At 37.7% G+C, this 16,286-nt stretch overlaps 1 protein-coding gene across 1 annotated transcript in view; it reads right to left on the bottom strand.

Annotated features, from left to right (window-relative positions):
- Positions 1-16,286, bottom strand: part of KCNQ1 (potassium voltage-gated channel subfamily Q member 1) — a 375,374-nt gene that overhangs the window by 98,550 nt on the left and 260,538 nt on the right. The window contains exons 13-16 of the mRNA XM_063289351.1: positions 15,808-15,883; positions 6,840-6,934; positions 5,178-5,224; positions 3,604-3,665 (exon numbers count right to left, since the gene is read on the bottom strand). Coding sequence (XP_063145421.1) covers positions 3,604-3,665; positions 5,178-5,224; positions 6,840-6,934; positions 15,808-15,883 — 280 coding nt within the window. The remainder of the gene's footprint in view (positions 1-3,603; positions 3,666-5,177; positions 5,225-6,839; positions 6,935-15,807; positions 15,884-16,286) is intronic.

The following is a 16,286-nucleotide window of genomic DNA, read 5'->3' as shown; positions in this document are numbered from 1 at the left end:
GTCCTATGTGCAACCTTAGTTTGCAGCATTTATAGTTACTGAATACTCTTCAAGAATAACCCTATATAAAGCCCACTGCACTATAACCATGGCATGAACAACAGCTGCCAGATCAAATCGATTCATGAGTGTGTACTGCTAGTGCGCAACACATACTTATTTCTGTCCCATCTTTCTACCATCAAACAATGCCTTACCACCATCAATGGCTTTTTAAAATATTTATATAAAGTAATAAACACAATAAAAGCATAACTGAAACAAATGAATAGAAAGGTGTCACCTGATCTACCACAATAAATCAGATTTTAAAACAAAGGCTTGTGTGAATAAACATTTTTGCTTGCTAGTGGAAGGAGAATACAAACAGTGTAAACTGACATTGCATGCCACAGGATATGATTAATTGAGAAAAAATCCTCTTAGAATTAATTACAATCATTAACATCAACCTAGTTGAGCATTCAAATTAACCAGCAGCACATACTAAAGCAAACTGGAATCTACATGTGAAATTTAGCTTTATTTCTTGTATATAAGTTCAGAGAATAAAAAACAATGTAATTAGATTTACTTTTTTAAAAATAATACTGTAGATGGTTTAATGGATTACAAGAAATAAATCCTGGAAGTAACTGAAAAAAATTATAGATTGATATCCACCTCTGCCCTTAATGTATATAAGGTTTTTTTCTGAATTTCATGATATTTTTTTACTCCATCTCAGACACTGAAGCAGATTTCTTAGAAAATGAATGTGGTTTAACTTTAATGCTTGCTGTCCTTATCAGTTTATCTCTGTAATACTAGACAAAACAGGATTTGCATCATTTAACTGAATCAGCTTAGTTTTCCAGACCTTATCGCTTTCTTTATGACTTACAACACTAACATTTAGTTTGCAGAATAACAGCTTATTTAATGACAGCAATACCATTGCTTATTTCATTTGCTACTACCTTTTTAATATTTTCTACTTTGACTTTCATTTTGATGACTGGTATCACAGAATTTTAGAGATATATTCTAAATACATCTAGACCTTCCTGAGGTTTGGCTATAAAGACAGTTGAAAATATTTATCACTCTAGCATGATTCTAATAGCCTTGCATTGTACCCCCCGCACTTACCAGTGTTATGTTCACAATAATACAGAACAAGATTTCTGTCATAATCATTATACCCTGACTGCTTAATCTGGTATCTTTACCCAATTGTTACAACCTCCTTCCACCTACTCTTACATCTCAAGAATTTAAGGAGTTAATCGTAGCTGTAGAAGAAAATATGGTTGCTAATGTCAAATAGAGCCAGTTTTGTTTAGTGGTTAAGGCACCAGGCTAGAAACTGGGAGACCCTGAGTTCTAGTCCCACCTTAGGCACAAAGCCAGCTGGGTGATCTTGGGCCAGTCACTCCCTCTCAGCCATAGGAAGGAGGCAAGGGCAAACCACTTCTGAAAAACCTTGCCAAGAAAACTGCAGGGACTTGTCCAGGCAGTCTCCAAGAGTCAGACAAAATTGAACAGATTAAAATAAAATAATGTCAAATAGTGCTGCTTTTGTTGATGAAAGTAATAGTTGAAAGAATATAGGCTTAGCTAACAAAAGCAGCATTTACTTCTAGATGAAAGTTGAATGGGAAGGGGGGAGACCCAGATGTAGAACAGTTATAATGGCAAAACTGTGGAACATTTTATTTCTAAAAAGGCATTAGAAACATGGGTTGAGATAATTTAAAACTGAAATGTCAAATGTTCCCAGCTGAGACAATTTGGAGTAAGATATAGATACAGTTGCTATAGATACATACACAGATACAAGCATACTGAAAATTATTTTAGTTAGTAGGTATGTATTTATATCATGGTAAAAAACACAAAAGAGCGAGCCAATTTGGTGTAGTGGTTAAGGCACCAGGCTAGAAACCAGGAGACCCTGAGTTCTAGTCCCACCTTAGGCACAAAGCCAGCTGAGTGACCTTGGATCAGTCACTCCCTCTCAGTCCTAGGAAGAACACAATGGCAAACCACTTCTGAAATGTGGCCCAGAACCTGCACAGACTTGTTCATGTAGTTGCCAGGGGTCAGGACTTGACTGAAAAGCCTACGTGTGTGCACTTATATGCAAATGCAGCTGCAAAATGTAATCATATTCAAATACAACCTTAATCTAAAAACCAGCTAGTACATCACCCTCTCCTGTGTATTTGCCTTTGATCACATATTACCTGTGGAAGAGATGATAGTACAAAATGCACAAAAATGTTCAGGTATTGGTCTTATAAAATATGAGGTATGCAAAAAGTAGGATTCTTGCTTGGATGATTCTTAAAATACATATAATAAGTGTGCATATAGTTCTACGGAAGGACAAAGTGAAGGATATGTTCTGGAATCTGCCCAACAACAGCACAGATGACAATGCATTGAAATTTTATAGTTTTTAAAATGTTCTCAAACATTTCAAGCAATACTTAAGTGATATTCCATTTATGAGCACCATATCAATTGACATAGCACTAACCTTACATCAAAAATGGTTTCCAGCTGGTAATCAATGAACAACTTCGTCATTCAATTCAATTAATGAGGCAGCTTCTAACATCCATAAGAATGCCTGTGTATGGATCCCTCATCCAATCTATTTCAGGGAAATGGATTTATTCCACCCACAAAGGTCAAAGCACTTTATGTTGCCTTGAAGCTTCTTCCTCTCACTTCCCTGTCACTTATCATTATTGGATATCTATTATTAGATCTCGATTGGCAATTATTCCTCTGTCCATTAGTGTAGAGAGAAGGAAAGGAGAAGAAAAAACAGAGTAACAGCAGTGATATTAATAAGTGAGAAAGCTGGACCTGCTCTTATAGAATTATTACATCCTTTCAATCTCATTTCACTTGTGTGACTACGTTGTTTCATTATGGGAAAATGTTCATTGTTTTGGTTAAATTATTAGCAATTCCCATCCTTTTCTCTCTCCTTCTCTGCCTTGTTTATGTTCAGTTCCAAGTCTTCTGGGAAGGATTTTCTTTCAATTGTCTGTCAGCTCTATAGTGATGTAATTTTCTTCCCATTGTAATCAGAAGCAATTGGATACATAAGCTGAAACAAGTCAGGACATATGGATAGCTGCAGATATTAGACAGCATTTTAATTGTGCAATGTAAGAGTTACATACTGCATATACATATTAAGTCACCCTTTTATAGTGAGAAAGGTAGGGAAAAGCCCAGTAACAAATAATTCAGTTGATTTAAATGATTAAATTAATAAACCCTCAAACACAGATTTATAATCTGAGAGAAAACTACAAGCAATTTAAGCATACTCAACAATATACCTCCATTTGCAGGTACAGCAGAATATTACAGATCACATCCTCCATTTCTATTTTCAATCAATTCACTAGAAATGAAATCTTTCTTTGGAATTAGCTTTCTACTTTCTACAAAACTGTCTTTGTTAAATTGGTTGCCCTTCTTCATGTCCTTATAATTAGGTTGCATTTTTTTAATAATCAGGAAGGAAAAGAACGTGCTGGTGTGCTTTGCATCATGCAGAAAAATACAACTATTATCGAAAGTCTAATTTAGGCCTACCTTGTCTTCGACTCTGTTCAGCCGGGCACCAACTGTATTATTCCCTCGGTCTTTATTTTTTTCTGCATAGAAAGGACACTTCTAGATGCATATCAAGTGTTATAACAGTACAGGTTCTGTACTGAAGCCATGCAATTGCATTTAATGTAATGGTTGCCTAATCCCAAATACTCAGTCTCACAAGCTCGGGCTTAAAGATAACTGATTTATTAAAGGAATAGTATGCAAATACAGAGAAAGCTGAGAATGAGCAAAAGCGCGCCAAATACAAACTTAAAGCTTTGCCTGTAAGCTAGTCCCGCCCCAATCACCCGTCAGTGCGCACCCCCTCCCAGGTGCTAGGAACCGTTACTCACGCCTGGGAAAGTAACCTTGAACAGGAGCGCAAACCCAAACAGACATTCCAAGCCTCCAAAACAACGGAGGGCGGAGGAATGGAAAAAGCCTGAAGAGGCGAATGAACACGGGAAAGAAGTTGACATGTGAAACGTTACAATGTTAACAGAACATTGAAATGGGAAACATGACATTTAACTAGTCTACCAGAGCTACTTAATTGAACCCTGCTGATAGATGGGTAATTTTCTTACATTAATAGCAGTTTTTTATCCCTTTATTAACATCAATTCAAGCCTTGCCTTGAATGGACTCAAGTACAGACTGCATCTTGAGTTCATATTATGTTCTAAATCAAATTCAGTTTAGTAAATTTCAATTAAATTTGGGAATAATTTAGCTGAAAAGTGTAGTATGGCATGAGTGAGAGCCCATATGGTATAATGGTCAAGGTGCTGGACTAGGAGAAGGGAGACCCAAGTTCTAATCCTCTCTTGGGCACAGACGTTGCTGAGTAACTTTGGGCCACTCCCATTCTCTCAGCCCCAGACTGGGAAGCTGAAAAACATCCCAGAAGATAGCAGTGGCAAGCCACTTCTATCTGGACCTGTCCATGAAGTTGTTAAGAGTGAAAACAAAACACAGAACAGCAAGAGCAAGACTTAGCCCTTGAAGTATGTTGGTGTGCTTATTGAGGATGATGATGATGATAATGATAATGATGATCATAATCATAATCATCCTCATTCATGAATTGTTAATATACATTCCTGGCTATTGGAATATGTTTATTTGGATTCCCATTTCCCCCAAAAGAAATACAAATACAAATTCCTTGGTTTCACTGTAAATTATGAAAGCTATAATGATGATCACAACTCATTCAATTGCTCTCTCCAGTAGGGATGCATGCAGCACCCAAAACCTTGGATGCATTCCTCGGAGTCCCCAAAATAGTGCCATGGAATTGTAACTTTTAATGTGACAGAAGCCAAAAATTATTAAATGTATGAGAATAATCGTATTAGCTGTTTTAATTAATTTCTTTTAAATTTAATTCATTCAGTGTTTTTGACTCGACCTGCTTTTTTTGTCATAGCTTTGTCCATTGGTTCGATGAATTGCTGTTTAATTGTTTCTTAAACAGACTGAATCCTCCCTGAACCTTCTTCTAGAAAAATACTTGACTTGTAACATACTTAATATATATTCTGTAATCTTCTAGGATGGTGACTTACCTGAGACAGAAATAAATAGTGATGGCTTCCCTATAGATTGGTCCAATCTAAAGAGAAAGAAAAAGTGTATAAACTAAGAAGCCAAAGTTTTCCCCCAGGTGAAACCTGAGCAACTGAAAGGCAGTTGTGGTTGTTTCGTGTGTCCCTACCAATAATGAAAGAAGCTCTTACATAGTTATTAGTTCACTTGCAAAATGTGCCTTTGAACTTATTATTATGTAATTTAAAGATATTGTGTCTGATTCAAAAAGGGCTTCATGAAGAAGCTACTCATTCACAAAGACTTACTATAGTCTGTTAACACTTCCTCTTTGGCCTGGAAGAAATTATTTTAAAAAGATGTGGAGATGTGAAGATGTTGGGTTTTCCTCCCCACCCCACCCCTAATTCAAATGGGTTTATTGGCAGCAATAAAGCAATCTTTTAATAATTTTCTTTTTATATAATTCAGATATGTTTTTTTGTTTTTTTGCCATGCTCAAAAGCCTATGATGGATAAAATAAATGATCATTCTTTAATACATGGGTGATGAAGGATGAAGTTTCTTATTTGTGAAGATCTTACAAACAAGTTGAAGAAAATAAAAGAGGGAAGGTGGGGAAAAGTGAGATAGACTGGGTTCGTGCATCACTCTAAGTTTTAACATGGCATGTTTGGTTTGGGATTAGTATGTCTTGTCAACCAGACACTATGGTTTGTAAATATAATTTATGGTTCAGCATGTTGTAGGAATCCAGCCAACTGTGACTTATTCAGTAAAACCCAGTTATAACAAACCATGGCTTAGAGCAATCTGTGAACCTTCTCAATGTGAAAATACTCCAAGCCCTGTCATCGCCACATTTTCTAACCCCACTTCTATTGCCCATATCTCATTCTTAATTTCTTTTCCTAAGGGTGGGACCAGATCAGATATGCTAACACTTGAAGTTCCATGCAGGTAAGGAAATGAGTTAGGGGCTATGTGCCAGGGGCATAGTTTAATCCTTCTCTAACTGGACTAATTTTATCAGCAACCTCTGTACACAGCCTGTTTTGTGAAAAACAGGCTGTGCACAGAAAAATATTTATGAGTGAGAACTGGTGGATGTGGAAGGGGTATACAGTCCCCTTCTTCCTTGTTTATCATTACTAACCAATGGTCTTCCAGGCTACCAAAACAAGAAATACAATCAAATCCATTGCCTGAATTCCCATAACATGCTAAACCCAAACATACAGATCCTATTATGGCTTGTTATAGCCTGGTTGTTTGCCCATTGCTTGGACAATGACTGGACAATATATATGCAGAGTCAGGCAGTGCCTAAATTGAATTAAGGAGATAAATAAATAAATTTTAAGCAGCCTAATATGCTGTGCAAAGCCACCAGTAAATTTTATGCAGTGACCCAGCATATCTCAACAAACACAATTTTCTATTCCTTATTGTCTTCTTTGCCCACATGCTCATCAACTCACTAAATGTATCAATATACTTCTTCTATGCTGCAGCCAGGAAAAAAAATCACAGCATGCTGGTAAGATACAGTGGCAGAAGTTGTTTCCACAGTTAAAAATTCATGGCAATTGTTAATGTGGGCTGCAGTTTGTCCATGCATGTTCAAAATACACCTTTAAAAAAAACCCATTAAGTTTGGAAGCTGAATTCTGGGCCATACCTTCTTTGAAGCTCTTTTATTCGGACCATTAAGTTGAGGTGACCCTGAGAATATTGTTCTATAACATCACGTACATCATATGGCTTTCTTGCTTGCTGTAAAAATAGAAAATAATAATGATAATAACAACATTTCAACTCCCATTATAGCATATCATGCCTATGTGGCTATTAGCTGAGAGATCAGGAAGAACTGAAAGCTAATCTTTTAATTTCTGCAGCTTTCTCATACAATTTTATATTGGTATAGAGTAGGATTGAGGGCTAATGGGTATAATTCAATTACTTTGTTAAAAATTTTATTCCTTGTGTTTTAGTGACACACCTAGATGATGGCAGGATATGCAGAAAGGCCGTCTTCTTGAGTTAAGGAGCTAGGCCTTTAAGTATTCTGCCCTAATCGATTTAGAGCATTGAAAGTAATAATTGGACTTTGAACTGAGCCTAGAAACAGACTGGGAGTCAGTGAAGCTGGTTTAAAAAAACAGTTTTTTTCTTATTGGATATAAAGTTGTAAGAGTGATGAAATTTTACTTAGTGGTCACATTATCCAGATACATTGCATATTCTCCACTTATCACCTCACCCCATAAAAGGCACCATATTGATAACAGCCTGCTGTAACTGTGTGCGTATGTGTGTGTGTGCGTCAAAGCTCTGTTAACTCATCTTCATGTAGTATATTGCGCTCCATTAACCTGCACATATATTATAACATGGTAAACCAGGGATGTTTTATAATTTGAACAGTCCATACAAATTCAACTGGATGGCCAAAGTATTTGGAATAAATCCACCACTGCCTATGATCTATGTCTGCAAAGTGTTTAATAAATTTTAAAAACTCTTTCTGAACATTTACAAAATTATTACCACAATTCCCCCATTTGCATTTAAAGTGAAGTGCTTTAGCAGGTATAAATAACATACAAAAATTAGGGATTTTAAGAAATCATACCAATCTATATAAAACACCTCTTAAAATTACTGTAAGTTTTATGTATGTTAAAGTGACCTTACTTACAGTTTCTTATGGAAGAAACCAGCAGTATGTATGCATCTGGGAGGGGAAAAGTCACTATGCTCCAAACTAACAAATTGCATAGTAGTATTTAATAGCTGAAGTTATAATAAATTAGACTGAACCCCAAAGAGTGATCCCCACTAGGTGAAATAGTATCCTGCTTTTCTCCTCCCACCATGGCATGTGCATATAGACACCCAAGCAACAAACCACTAGAAAACGAATAATCTGAGCAAATCAATCTGCAGATCAGTGAATATCCAATCTATGCCTGAACCATGTGCATTGATATTTTATTCTGTTCCATGTGGATTATCAGCAGGTTTTCTTTTCTATTTTAAGACCTCAGTTGTAAAGATTTGATATTCATTTTTGTAGTGTACATATTTTTGTATGAAAGAATGACAAGTGACAGTGGAGACCACTGCTAGTGGAATTCCTATGTGGAGAATCATTGCAATTTTGAAACAAAACATTAGAACAAACTGTGATTGGATTCTTTTAAATCTATGCTTGTGCACACATCTGATTTCCCTGCTGCCTCTGCTCACAGAACAGAGTTCAAAGGATTCATTTATTTATTTATACAACCCTCACACAACCATTTCATTTAAAAATGTCAGGAGTTAATTTCACCTGGTTACTGTGAGATTCCAGCCAGCCTCTGACTCAGAAAACAAAATCTTTCTGAGTCAGAGGAATAAATAGAAACTTACTGGGCTGAAACCGGGAAAGCGAAACCCAGAGATGAGGAAGAGTCACAGAAGAGTCACAGAAGCTGACTGGCCAGTTTTCAGAAGAGGATTTGAATCCTCCAATCAGCGTGCACCAACGACGGGCAGAAAAGCATGTGAAGGAGAAGGCAGCCTGATTGGCTGCAGAAGGGAATAGGTGCGCAAAGGATCAGGATAAAAGGCAGATGTGTGATGAGCGGGCTGCCGGAGACAACCAATCCTTCAAGCTTGCAGCTCCCGCAGAACAGTCCTTACCTGCGTTGGAAACAGAGCCTGTTACCGAAGAGGGATCAGCACCAGAGTTTTCCATCGAATAGGACTTGAATCCTGCTTCTGCTGCCACCAAGGATCTTCTCCTCACCAGACCCAGCAATCCCAGTCTCGCATCCAGCCTTGGTCCTCCGCGTTCACCTTGTGTGCATTCCAGGTGCACTTCCAGTCCCACTTTGAGTTTCCAGCTGTGTCCAGAGTCTCCAGTCTCGTCATGATTCAAGTCCGCAGCCTTGCCCCGAGTCTTCAGTCCAGCCTTGCAATGTTTCTAGTTCCCAGCCTAGTCCAAAGTCTCCAGTACAGCTTCGTTGTGCCTTTGATCTCCAGCCTCACCATGGATCTCCAGCCCAGTCTAGCCGCGCCTTGGTTGCACGACGATGCCCAAGAGTTTCGTGCCTATCTTGTTGTGAACCAGGTTTGCAACCTGGTCTAGAACCTGTGGTCCAGTCCTGCTGTGTCTCGAGTTCCTCGCCTAACCCAGAATTTCCAGTCCAGTCTTGCCTTGTGTCTAGCTTCCGGCCTCGCCAGGAATCTTCAGCCGAGTCCAGCCTGGCTTTGAGTCTGTAGTCCAGAGTATCCAGCCCAGCCCAGTACTTTCAGCCAGTCCAGTCTTGCTTCATGTTCTCAACCTTGCTTCGAGTTCCTAGTCCAGAGTATTCAGCCCAGCCCAGTGCCTCCAGCCGAGTCTAGCCTTGCTTCGAGTTCTCAGCCTTGTTCCGAGTCTCCAGTCCAGCCTGAGTCACCAAGTCCAGTCCAGTCCTGTCGTTAGAAGCAAGACTTATCCAGAGGGCTCTGTTCAGCCTTGCCCAGTGTTCTGGTGCCAGCCTAGTTTGAGTGGTGTTCCTGTTTGTGGTCATTCGATCCCAGTTCCAGTAGCACCATGTACCCTAGCTTCTCCCAGCCTTCCAGCCTCCGTCAGAGAATCCTGCTCTGCCGCCTTGCTACCGTCTCTTCCTGCAATCTTGCCGGTTTCCTTGTTGCTGCCCAGTTGGTCTGGATTAAAACCAGTTACTTCTTGATTCTAAGGACTTATTTATTGTAAATAGTTATTCAATAAAGAGTATTTTTGATATTCAATCTGCCTGGCCACCTCATAGTCTGATCAGGACAGTTACCTTAAAAAGGCCATCTGTATAACTAACATACCACATACAGTTGGAAATTATAAGCACTATCCGGCCAAACTTCTACTTATTTCAGAGATGAAGGTAATGAATACTCCCATTATCCCATCAACCACCCAGAGTCCCTCTTCTGGGGGGAGATGGGTGGTGGCAAAATTTGAAAAACAAACAAACAAACAAACAGTACTTTACATGAAACTTGGTCCCCGTGGCAAACTTTACGAAGTGAATAACAATCCTGTATGTTCCAAGTAACCCAGTAAAATTTCATTCCTATGCAGAAGTTTGGATCTAGGTCTCTTAGCTAATCTAACATTCATTGCCCTTGAATATAAGTGCTCTGAACAGTATAAAAGATTACAGTACATGTAACATGGAATGTCAAAGCTTATTCACACAACCATTTTCATGTGGAAAAGTCACATAGCAACTTCACTTTGTTTGAGATGAAATAGTCTCTTCTGCAGTGTACCCAGGTCAAATCATCATTATAATGGACATTTTCACTTTTCTAGGAAAATCACTGTAGGTAATCAAAGAGCACGATTCATGATAAATTGTTTGAACCAAATAAATATAGCAAGAGGATTGTACACAGCAAGTGCACAGCTTTGCAAGTCCCACTCATTCCGCATCCTAAGCTTTTGTTTTCCAGTTTGTTGTCCAGTTCTTCATTCTTGCTACTAGTTTTATTTTCCCCCTGTTTTAATTAAGCAGATAGTTAGGCTAATATTTAGGCTAACAAAACAGGGCAATAATGATGTTCAATGAGGTAGAATTTTCTGTATAATATGCAGGAAAACTGTTTGCAGAAGGCATGCTAGAAAATGGCATACCCTGTCATTCTTTAACCTTAAATGCTGATGCATACTATTCTTCTCCATTTGATTTTATGTGTAGCACAAAGTTTCCCTCTGAGTCAAAATGGAAAAGCAGAAAGGGAAGCACAAGCTGCAGGAAGTTCTGAGAAGTATAACCAAACAATGGCCAAGTCCAAGCGTGTGTAACATTCTTTGAAGTACAAAGAACTTTGAACTATTTTGTTTGCCAGAAAGTCCTCTGAAGAGATTACAGAAAATTGCACACATGGTTCTTGATTGATAGCAAGGTAACTGAATTACGTATAAAACACTGCCCAGTTTGTGGTGACGCTTTGAAATCTAAAGCTATAAATACATCAAGAGTGTCTGGTGACATCACTGTAAGCCACAACAGACACTGTTATTACTGGATCCCTAAACTTGTATGGTAGCTTTTATTATTTATTTTAGCAACAGTGGTAGTGGTCATGTCCTGCTTGTAGATGTCCCAGAGATATCCGGTTTACTACTGCAGGAAGCAGGATGCTGCACTCGATGGACCTTTGATTTGATGGGATAGGGTTCTTCTTATATTCTTAAATAAATATTTATGAAAGAACTGCCTAACCATGCTATAAAAATATTACACTTAGACTGTAAATATACTATGAGAGTCTTCCTCAACCTGTTGCCCTCAAGAAGTATTAAATTACTGAAGTTACTGTTTAATATATCTAAAATGTTGCTCTCTAAATTGGAGGAGCTGCTGTATAAAACGGAAACTTCAGAATATTCTGACAGATTTTGGAGTTGTGTGTTCCCTGCTTCTTGATGCTTATCTTTCAAACATTTGGCAAATCTGTTTTAATAACAAAAGGGAATGTATCAGTGTTAAAATATCGCTATGGTTTGCTTAGCTGTATGACTTGCTTAATTATCTTTGCAAAGAACGTATGTGTGCCTGATGATCGGAAGAATGCCATTATTACTCCATTACAGAAACAGAATGTTAACAAGAGTGAATGCAAAACTACAGAAGGATTAATTTATCAAGTGCATGGCTGAATTCTGATCAAAAGCATGTAAGACATGACTGTGAAAAAAAAAACCTCTGGGAAGTGTAGCACAGCTTTATTCAAAGCAGGAAGCGTGCAGAACAGATATCTGAATTTTAGCAAGGCCTTAGCCTTGTTATGTGAATGTGAGAATGTTTAATATACATTTCTTGTTTTATAGAAAGTATATGATAAATAGACTTGAAATATGAAATATTTTGCATGAATACAGACTTGGAGGATGTTTAGTGAATGAGATAAGAATGGTTTATGAGGGAAGTAAAACATATGTGAGAACAAATGGAATGCTTAGGGAATGGTTCAACTTTCAAACAAGGACCAAGACAAGGATGTGTGATGTCCATGGCCTCTTTAATGCATTTATATATATAAATGTATCAGGAAAGCTTGTCTGACTTTAGAGGTAGGTTAGTTGGGGATATGAATGCATGTGGACTTTTTTATGCAGACAGTGTCATGTTCTTTGTTAAGAATCTGAAAGATTTCTAGAAGTGTTGGATTGTCTGACACAACAAGGAGTAGGGATCTAAACATTAATGTATCAAATATTAAGGCAATTGTTCTGATAGGGAATTGAGTGAATAGTTGCAAGTTATATATGAATAGCAAAAAATTGAAGCAAGCAGGTGAATTTTTGTACTTCGGTAGAATTTTTACTAAAGATGGGAAAATAGAGAAATTGTAAGACATACAAGTACCTATAAAGAGATAGTAGGTAGCATGTGGTCTGTGATAAAGAATGAATGTTTGTTGAAAGAAGTGAAAAAAGCTAGGTATAAGAGTATTTTTTTGCCCACTTTGTTATATGATATTAGGTATATCTGGAGAAATATAAAAGTTAAATGCAGTGGAAAAACAAGAAGAGACATGCTCAAAACTGAAAGAGCGCAGATTAAAAATGGACTGACTGCAGAAGTGAATGGCCAGTATGAAAGAAGTACATTGAAGTGGTTTGGTCATTTAGAGAGAATCAAGAAGGACTGAGTTGCAAAACAAATATGAAGGAACAGTGAATGGATTCAGAGGAAAGAGGAAGAAAGTTGTGGCTGAATGGAATTGATGGGCTCCTCAACAACAGAAAGATGAGAAGTTCAAAGAAGAAAAGGCAATGTATTAATTGATGCAGGGGCTTAGTGGAAGCAAGGATAGCGAAGTATGGAGAGGTATAGTGAATGGTGTTGGTGTAAATTGGATTTAGTTAGATTTCCTTTTCCCTTATCTCCTGCCTTTAATTATTTTGCTTACTACTTATTTTTTTCTGTGCTTTGCCTAACTTTGCTTATCCCAAAAGGGAATAGCATGATAGGTAGATATTTATATGTGTAGATGACTCTGTGGAATTCTACAGCTCCCTGAACACTTAAGCCACTACTTCTGATTACAGATAGGTTTGCATTTTGTGGATCAGATGTAGAAAACTATTTTCTGTTAGTCATTAGAGATTTTTAATAATCCTTTACCAGTTCCAAAATTCCATTTCCTAGTTCTACTGATTGCACAGCTTTACATGGTTAATGACTATGACTGCAAACAGCTCAGCTGAATTTTCATTAGAAAGATGGAGAGCATTCTCATGTGAAGAAACCCGAAATGTCCCTGCATAAATTTTATTTTGCTCAATTAAAGCAATGAAACAGTTGCTGCATTTGTGTAGGAAGGGACTTGATGAAGTAGACTATTTAGAAGAGCTGATGTTATGGCTCTTCTTCCCAACTCTTCACCTGCTGAAGCCAGACAGAAGGAAATAAATCACTCTACTGGTCCTGATAAGACCAGCTTCATTTCGTTTCCCAGTAAATTGACGCATCCTCTGAAGCTGCAACTGTAGAGAGATGGCTGGCTAAACAAATTGCTCTGTTGAGTCCTCCTCTTTCTGTGCTGTTTCCAATCAACGATGATTATGTTATTATTAGTCAATTTTATTAATTTAGCATTATGATAAAAACGGGTTTGTAATTTCAAGAACAAAAGCCTAAGTTCCCTGTTTTCTCTCTTCCATTGTCAACCCTTTTTCCTTTTATGTTGTCTTTTAGATTTTATGCCATTGTAGTGAACATTTTGTTTTCAGTGGGCTTTTGTAAGGTTTGCTTTGGGAGCCTTTATTGTTGAGGAATGTGGCAAAATGCTTAAAATAATAATAATAATTGTTGTTATTATTATAATGTTATTTAAATGTATTGGCTGTCCAACTCCAATGGACTCTGTAATATATTATGTAATATTACATAATGACACATTCACAGTTTAGTTTAGTTTAACCAACTCAAGGGTGTTTTAACTCAGTTGTTACACTACTGTTGTGGCAAATGATTTTTGCCACCAAAATTCTCTTTGGGGCTTGGGTGGACTACTGTATATATTGCATTGATAATGGACGGAAGCTACAAGCTTCACCTTGTTATATGCTGTAATCCAATAAGCCAATACTCTAAGTCAATAGCCTCTGTGGAGATATGGCAGTAGAGGAGGAAGCAATCACTTGATGTACCCGAGAAATATAGCTGAAATTTCTGTAGATTATCAAATGTGACCTCTATGTGTGTGTGTGTGTGTGTGTGCTTTCAGCTACAACCTTATCACAATCACAGCATTAAAGTGGTATGCTTATTTCTGTTGATTTATTATTAAAGAGCATACATCTATTTGTGATGTATTTATAAGATCTTTATCAGAATAAGGCCTCCTACACTCTTTGTTGAAAACTTTCTCTAGCCATGATTTGTGGATGCCCTGAATCCCTAGGAGCATATAATCAAATACAAAATCATACTTCCTGAGAACTATAGCTTGCTTTAAAAAAGAGCAATAATTTCAGCCCTTTTGGCTGGGAAGATGTGTTTAAAAGTTTACAGAAAATGCCTTGCTGAAATTTTAGAATCTAGAGAGAAAAGCTGAGTAAGACTTTATTCTGAGTAAGACCTGAGTACTCTGAGACTTTGATTCTGTACTCTGAGTTAGACCCAGTGTGCTTGTCTCTTTCTAGATTGGCAAAATTGGTGGGAGAGAGCATATGAAAAGAAAAAAAAACGCAATAGAAATCATATAAATGCTAAAATCTGTATCACAGACCCTAGTTTTCTTAAATTAGTATTTGAATTCAACCATTATTAATTTTTTCACTCACTGAATCATGCTAGGATATGTTCATTCATTCATTCTTTGCTTGTTTTCTTGCAGTAAATATGGTTCTGTCTATGCTATTTAATTTCAGGGTAAACAATACTGTGACAAATTCAGGACAATATACTTATATACCCAAGAAATTTTAATTATGACTTCTGTATATGAATACAGTATAAAAGGCTCCCCCCCCCACGCTTTAAGAGCAGCACATTACTCTGTGTTCATGGAAAATCAACCTGTTGAATTTTCGAAACTGTGCAATTGGAATAAGCTCTGGAAATTCCATGAAGAAGATCTTGAGCCTGCTGGCTCTCAGAATGGCTTTCCTATGCGTGTTGGTGAGAAAGGTGGCAGAAATCTTCCAGTGTACTAGCAAATTTCTATCTGAGTTTCTTATCAGGACCTCAGCTAGTATGAGATAGAAACAAGGTTAAGGTAGAGTTCTAATCTCTAGGTCCACTGAATCAGCCTGACAAGAATACACAGCTCAGAATTAATGAAGACATACGAGAATGTTTGCATTGGAAGGAGACAGAGATAACAAAAGGGGAAAGGTCAAGTCCATTAGTAGAAAATAACATTTTAATTCAGGCTGCATTTCAGAAGCTTAGCCTGTTCCCACTGCGTCCACAGTTGACTAACTTGCTGATAAACAGCCACCCTTTTGAAGAACAGAGAGAATAGTAGGTGTAGCCCACCGATACTAAAATGGATTTCCCTGCCCTTTCCTTTTTTAAGCCTTAAAAGAAACAAGGACCAAAAAAAGGAGGAAAAAAGGGGTTCATTTAGAAAAAGTAGCTCTTTATTCAACAACTCACCTGAAATTTCTTCTTTGCCACAAAATACTGCATGCGGCGTATCACTTTAATGGCAGAACGGTGATGTTCTTTCAAACTGTAAGGAAAAAAAGATGGGTCAGAAGGGCAGAGCTAAACCATCCACAAGTTATCTACTATTTATACTACAACTAAATCTCTTTCACAATATTAAGTCATCAAAAATGTATAAAATCTTGGCCTACTTATCTTCCCCACTCTTTTTCAAGTCACCATCAGTTACATTGAAAGGGCAGGGATTTTAGATTTCTGTATTAGCTGAGGCTAAGGCATGGGGTCTCCAGCAAAGGATCATTACCTTGTCACAGTGCTGAAGCCTGAGCACCTCAATGACGCCATGAGCTAAACTGTGAAGGGCCACCCAAGACAGGAAGGTCATGACAAACTAAACACGATCCCTGGGGAAGGTAATGGCAACCCACCCCACTATTCTTGCCATGAGAACTAAATGGATCAGTACA

Source organism: Candoia aspera, chromosome 1 (assembly GCF_035149785.1).
Source record: "Candoia aspera isolate rCanAsp1 chromosome 1, rCanAsp1.hap2, whole genome shotgun sequence".
Lineage (NCBI taxonomy): Eukaryota > Metazoa > Chordata > Lepidosauria > Squamata > Boidae > Candoia > Candoia aspera.
Note: the sequence above shows the minus strand (reverse complement) of the source record. Positions and strands in the feature narration are given on the sequence as shown.